Source organism: Papio anubis, chromosome 12 (genome assembly GCF_008728515.1).
Source record: "Papio anubis isolate 15944 chromosome 12, Panubis1.0, whole genome shotgun sequence".
Lineage (NCBI taxonomy): Eukaryota > Metazoa > Chordata > Mammalia > Primates > Cercopithecidae > Papio > Papio anubis.
The window spans coordinates 59,586,430-59,593,438 of NC_044987.1; the positions used below are offsets into that span (position 1 = coordinate 59,586,430).

At 41.3% G+C, this 7,009-nt stretch overlaps 1 protein-coding gene across 2 annotated transcripts in view; it reads left to right on the forward strand.

Annotated features, from left to right (window-relative positions):
* The window catches only part of POLD3 (DNA polymerase delta 3, accessory subunit), a 52,148-nt gene extending 47,428 nt beyond the window's left edge, over nucleotides 1-4,720 (forward strand). For both annotated transcript variants that reach the window (XM_003910411.4, XM_021926315.2), the window contains one exon: nucleotides 2,568-4,720. In XM_003910411.4, the coding sequence (XP_003910460.1) occupies nucleotides 2,568-2,770 (203 nt within the window). In that variant the 3' untranslated portion in view covers nucleotides 2,771-4,720. The remainder of the gene's footprint in view (nucleotides 1-2,567) is intronic.
* Nucleotides 4,721-7,009: the final 2,289 nt, after the last annotated feature.

Here is a 7,009-nt window from a genome sequence, read left to right on the forward strand (position 1 = left end):
ATTTTATTGGCCGGGCGCGGTGGCTCAAGCCTGTAATCCCAGCACTTTGGGAGGCCGAGATGGGCGGATCACGAGGTCAGGAGATCGAGACCATCCTGGCTAACACGGTGAAACCCCGTCTCTACTAAGAAATACAAAAAATAGCCGGGCGAGGTGGCGGGCGCCTGTAGTCCCAGCTACTCGGGAGGCTGAGGCCGGAGAATGGCGTGAACCCGGGAGGCGGAGCTTGCAGTGAGCTGAGATCCGGCCACTGCACTCCAGCCTGGGCGACAGCGCGAGACTCCGTCTCAAAAAAAAAAAAAAAGAAATTTTATTGGTGCTGCCCTGTTTTTTAACTCCCCCAAGCAATGTGTTGCACAAAATTGGCAATGAGACAGCCATTGGTTTCGTTAATAAGTAATGAAATAATGAGCTAATTGATGCTGAAGTGTAATGTTGTAGATACGCTGCCATTTGAATACAGAATATAGCTTATGAAGGAGCAAAGTCTTATACCACCAACTAGTAGAAAGTCATTTCCTTTCTGTATCTGTAGATGGCTCTTCAGACTTTTCTAATTTAAGATATTGAATAAATAACAGCTCGTAATTTTGTCCCATTAATTCAGTTACATAATGCTTTTGAAGATGCATGTGAGACGGAGGTGGTGTTCTGGGGTCTAATTGCTGAACGAATAGGTATGCCGTGGGAATTCTCTAATTATCTTAGAGCAACGTTTCTCAAACTTCGCCGACTATGTGCATTACTTGGAGATCTTGCTAAAATTGGAAATTCTGCATCAGTAGGCCAGGAGTGGGAACTAGAGTACATTCCTAATAAGCTCATGGGGGATTCCGTTGCCTCTGGTGTGTGGAGCACAATTTGAGTAGTAAGGCCTTTCAGAATACTTAGTATAATACTATCTAAAGTTTATTAGTATTGTTTAGCCTCTAAGTGAAAATCAAAGTGAATTCTTGGCTCTTACAAAATTAAAGACAAACTCTGGGAACTCTCTGGGAAGGGATTGTTGATTATTCAGCCTTAATGGGATTAGCTGGATAAGAGAGAAGGAGTGCTCCAGTGGCAATTGTACTTCAACATTTAAAACAGGGAAGGAAAGAACATTAATTCCCAGAGTGTGGTCCCCAGACCGGCAGCATCAGCATTTTCTGGGAGGATGTTAGAGAAGCACATTCTCAGTTCCACCCCAGATCTGCTGAATCTGAAACTTGGGAAACAAGAGTCTGGCAATCTATGTTTTAACCAGCCCTCCAGGTGGTTCTGATGCATAGTAAAGTTTGAGATGATATCTTAAGTAGCAGAGTAGGTATTAGGACACAGAATCATTTGATTCCAAAGCTTATGCCTCTAGAACAATTTGATATATTTTATTAGAAAGAATTATCAATAAGAGCTTGAGACTGTCATTGTTCTTTAATGGAAAAAAAAAACTTTAATCATTTGAGCATTTAATATGCATATTAGGTTACACTTTTCAGCTAAGAACGAGCTCTTTTCCTTCAATGTTTCTCTATCACTTGCTGCAACCAGGAAGGCTGAGAAAGAATTTAGATAGTATTGGTTATGCAGCTGCCACAGCTCTCTCAAATTACAGAAAGGTGGCGTGCTGTTTCTTGTGGTTGGTGTATGTGTTGCAGTAGTGTGGATCCTCCTCGGTTATGTGACATCATGGCTGGAAGCCACTATCTCTGCCTGTGCCCTTTGGGGCTTGCTCATAATGACTGCTTACTGGTATAGTTCTTTTCCAAGTTTCCCTTGGGAAAGGTTCAGTGAGTTTTAATAGCAGAGGAAAGGCAATTTATGCCTTTGGCTGATAGAGAGTAAGAAAACTGGTAACTTTGTTTCTCATTTTATCACCGTCATTCCTTAAAACTAACAAATGTGTCATCTGATAGCATTTGCTTGAGATAGTTAACTTTCGTGATATAGACTACTACTAAATCTTGGGTTAATTTGTAGCCATTAAGAACTAAGAACCGAACAGTTGAGTAACTAATCTTCAATTCTCTGTATCTAGGATGTGCAGAGAGTGGGTGGCATCAGGATAGAGCTAGACAGGAGGGTCCACGGTGAGCTTGGCTAGACAGAATGGAGGCAGGCAGATAGGCCAGCGGTTTAAGACCAATAACGGGAATAGGCAGGCATTGTAGGTCAGAGAGATGAGACTTAAGAAGCCAGTCAAAGCATGGAGTTAGAAGTAAGTGTCTGAGATATAGACAATTCAGGTATAGAGTTCAGGAAGTTAGCTAACATAGGCCAGGACCCAAATAAAGGATTTAGGCAATTCACTGATAAAGGGCCATTTAAAGGCATGGGATATAGCAGTGAGGGAGAAAAGTGAATGTTAATTCTAAGCATCAAATAGAGGCAGTGTGAGCTCAGGATTCCACGTACTTGCTACCTTAGGCTAGATCTGATCTCCCAGTGGGAGAAAGATTCAGTCCTAAGTAAGCATATTTGCCTTGATCAGAGAGTCTGAAATGATTGGGGTTAGCAAGACATCCCATTTTCTTGATAGAGTAAATGATTCAACCCACCCATGTTCCATTTTTTTCTCATCCTACCAGTGACTGAAAAAGTCTACGAGAGTGAATCCTGCACAGATAGTGAAGAGGAGCTTAAGATGAAGACATCCTCAGTACACAGACCCCCTGCCATGACTGTGAAAAAAGAACCCAAAGAGGAACGAAAGGGCCTCAAGAAAGGGACTGCTGCTCTGGGCAAAGCCAACAGACAGGTGTCCATTACTGGCTTCTTCCAGAGGAAATAAACTGCCATCTCTGGTAGATGAGAGACTTGAAGTGGTCAAGGGAGAAGACCAAGAAATGTGCTCCTCACTTACTATGTAAGTTCATCTAGATCTCCACCTCACTTGTATCAAAAGACTGTTCTTTCATCCTGTGAGGTTTATACTATTTCTGGTTTTTAACCAAAAGGAAATCATCTGGAAGCAGGAGACAAAAAGCTGTTACCTTCTAATGACATTTAAAAAGCACAATCTTTGACCTGTCCAGGAGAAGGATTTACTCCACAATTATACTGGAACAGTTTTCAGAATTCTCACTGAAGCCGTTTAGTGGCTAATCCACTGTTCCCCACTTGCCTTATGCTCTGGTCCGCATATGGCACAGGAATTATTCCTTCTTGTTCCTCTGTATTCTGAGAATTCATATGGGTGTTTCTTATCCTTACATTCTGCTGGATGTGTTTACCCCTCTTGTCTTCCTCCAGTACCACACTTCTGTCCCCTAACCTCCTGAGGCTGTTCTCTGTAAGTCTTTTAAGTCTTGGTTGGACTAAAGGCTGAAGTGAAAATCTCCCTGTAATCCTCTTCCTCCATTATGCAGTATACGGACACCTGGCTACAGACCAGGACATGGCTTGTGTTCTGTTCCTTTCACAAAAGCTCTCTGGGACCTTCACTCTGAATTAGTGGTTAGGGAAAAGCCTCAGGCAGAACACAAATAGAAATTTAATGATGTGTTCAACTCCACCAGAAATTACCTCGAGTCAGCATTGACGATATTGGAGGAGCTGCCATGCTGCTGACACGGGGTGTGCTTTATGCTGCTTTTTTTGGTTTGTTGATCCCCCTCCCCCACTCTCAGTACCTAGAGAGTGAAACCTGTACAATGAGATAAAGACTAAAAAGAGAAATCCCTTCCTATATACAGTGTACTACATTTACATAAAATTTCTTCTTTTTAAGAAAACAGAATATTCAAAAACAGCACTTTTCCAGGAAGTTAGTGAGGAAGATAAGGCACACATTTATACATGGATGTTGCTCCTTTGTATTTTTAGCTCCCCTATTTGCTTAAAAGTAGAGGCTCCCCAAGAGAGGATGGAGAGGGAGAGACTGAATTGTTAGTAGTCTAAACAGCAAAGAAAACATTTTTATTAGTTACTTATGGAAAATCGTCTATTGCAATGATAACCTTCAAGCGACTTCCATTATGGCTGGACAGGCGGTGAGCTCAGTGGATTGCAGTGGTGTGCTGGTGATTTTGCAGTGAGCTCTGCGGAAGGGGTCACGCTCAGCTGCTGATGTGTCTCACACGTAGCAGACGAGGTGTCTGACCGGCTTCTTCCACCTCAGGCTGGTGTGTGTCGTAAGTGATGCAATCAGCTGTCTCCTCTTTAAGGTTGGGATTGTGCTGACCTTGGGATTAACATGAGCTTCTTTAGCAACCAAGCATGAACTTGATTAAGACCAGAAGTGTGGGAGATGAGTCCTGGCATTATGTCTGGGGCTAAAGCAGTGGCTTTGTATAGCAAGCTGTATAGCAAGGTTGACATACTCCAAAACCCTTTCTTTTTAAAATGAAAAAGGATGGAGAGAAGGATGGAAAGCCTGGACTTAAACCATTAGAGAAAACTTCTGGAGAGAAATCTCTTTTAAACAGTTATTTTTGTCATTGCCTCTGGTCATTTATCTAAATAGGAATGGAAAATTAAAAGCAACAATCCAATCTTTTTTCTAAAAATTATGCTGGGGTCTCGACTAAAACAATTTGAATTGGAAAATTCTGGTGCTGGTTGGAGTTCCAACTTTCAAGGGATAATACAAATCTTATGATCTCTATGCCAAATATGCTGCCTCAACTTGAGCTGCTGCAAGGCTTAGTAAGTATTGAGTGGTGAGGGTTTTTTTTTTCTTTTTACATAACACCATGTTAACCACATGAGTTAAATAAATTTGAGAAGTTTTAAGACAGTGCTTCAAACTGAGTATCTGATGAGTCTTATTTGACGGATGGTAACAGTGTTGCAATTATTTAAACTCTGAATGGGAAGAAGGCTGGTTTTCAGTTGATACTGTTAAAACTGCATACCTATAGTCTGAGATGAACAAGTTATTTTCTGCCTTCATCATTTTTTCAGCCCTGGGGAAATCTTAGTTTCAGCAAACCTCATTGTTTAGTTCATCTATAAGAAAATCTAGCACATTGTATTAGTTTGGCTACATCACTTGCTAGCTGTATGACCTTGGGCAAGTTTCACAGCCTCAAGTTCTTTATCAAAATAAATGAATTACCAAGGGTTGTCAAGACTAAAGTCAAGTGTATGTAGCATGAATTTGGTACATGATGGTAGTCACATATGCGCTCTACAAATGGTGGCTTCCTTTCTGATGTCGTAAGTGATGTAATCAGCTAGCAACTTACTGAAATGTTATCAGTTATACGGCCCAGGTGGTGTATTCTTCAGTCATTCTGGCTGTACATGTGGTAAAAAGGGGAAGATAGTTGTCCTATTTCATGAAAGGTTTAGAGAGTAGATATTTTCCTATTGAAGGAATTACAGATGGCTATATTTACTGTTCATTTATTGTATATCTACTATGTGTCAAGCCCATGACCTGGGGACTAGAGGATATAATAGAAACAGTGGAATTTGGCACTTGATCCTCACAATGTAGTGGAAGGGAAAGCCAGTAAAATGAAATGACAATGCCATATGTGAGTCCAATGTACAGGTCCTCCAAGAATTCCTAGGAGGATAGGTATCAAGGCAGTCTTCCTGGAGGAGAGGAAAGCAAGCAGTTCTTTGAATGATGAGCAGGATTTCACCAGGCAAAGAGGAATGGAAACTATTTTCTAGGCAGAGGAGCATGGGTTTTGGGAGAGGTGGCCGGTAGAACTTGAGAATAGGGAGGAAAGTGTATTCAGAAATGAAGTTGGGGTCTTGCTAAGCAGTTTGGATTTGATTTGTAGATAATGGGGGCCAACTGAAGAAATTTAAGAAGAGTGACAGCCAATATTTACTTTGATTTTGTATCCATGATAGTATTTCTACCCTTGCATATGCACATCGTGTCTTAAAATTCTAGCGGATTAAAGAAAACTATCTTGGTTAAAACAAGGCTGCTTAATTCTGGCAGTCAGCATAGACAATTGCAGTGTTTTCCTTGTCTTCCCCTGTCAATGTAGATTTCTGTAGCAGAATCAGTTTTTTAAAGTGATTTCAAAAGCTGGTGTTTCTTCTTTGACACTCTCAGTGATGAGCCTCCACTCACCTCCCTGGAAAAAACTGGGAATTTGGGGGCAGAGGGGCAGGTAACCGAGTGAAACAGTTGTCTTATTCCTTTTCTATCTTTGTTTCTTTAAGAAGACATTAGTTATTATACAGGAGAGAGCTGAAGAGAAGGGCCATATAAGGAAAGTAAATAGTTTCTCCAGGACATGAGTAGAATGAGTGCCTAATAATGTATTTGCCAGAAACGTACTCTGTGTCAAGACTCGTTTTGGTAAACTTGTCTCCTTTCATTGGTTCCAGGATCTCAGTATGCTGTAATGCAGCTTTTACCACCATGAAACATTCTGGGACTGCCTCGTTTTGCTGTGAGAAGGCAGTATTGCTTTCTGAGTTATTGCCCTGGCAGCTCTGTAAATTAGCCCATGCTGTCACCATGCCCTCTCTGAAGGGCACATTGTACCCAAATGACTGCATTTAGGATTGACTCTTACCACTCCCTGCTGCATGACACTTCTCTCCACTTGTATCTGTGTCCAGTTTTTTGTGTTCTTAAGTGCAGACCACCCACAGATTGCCACCCAGGCTCTTTAGCCAGAGAAACTCGGTAAGGCTTCTGATCCAATATTTTTCCATTGGATCAGAATCCACCTTAACTCTACAATTCCCCTTCTACTTCAAACCCTTAATGTTTTCTGAACACCCACTCCCCTTAATTTTTCTCATTTTCTCTTTCCAGATTCCATGTTTCTTGAGGTTTCACCTTGGCTCCCCGTACCTTCATTTTTAATAATCAAAGCTCTTCATGGCTAGTTCTTCAGCTTCATTCTTTTGGTGTTTTAGGCTTTCTCAAGGCTTTTCATGGCATGTCTTTTACCAGACTGCTCTTGAAGAATGGAAAAACTACTTTGTTTAGTGTCTGTTTGTGATCAGTCAGATCCAAAGCATAAAGCAGTTATTGGAAGCTAGTTATGTTTAGTCCTGGATAAAATATTTCAGGGATTGTAAGAGCCCAGAAGTTACCATTTTGGAG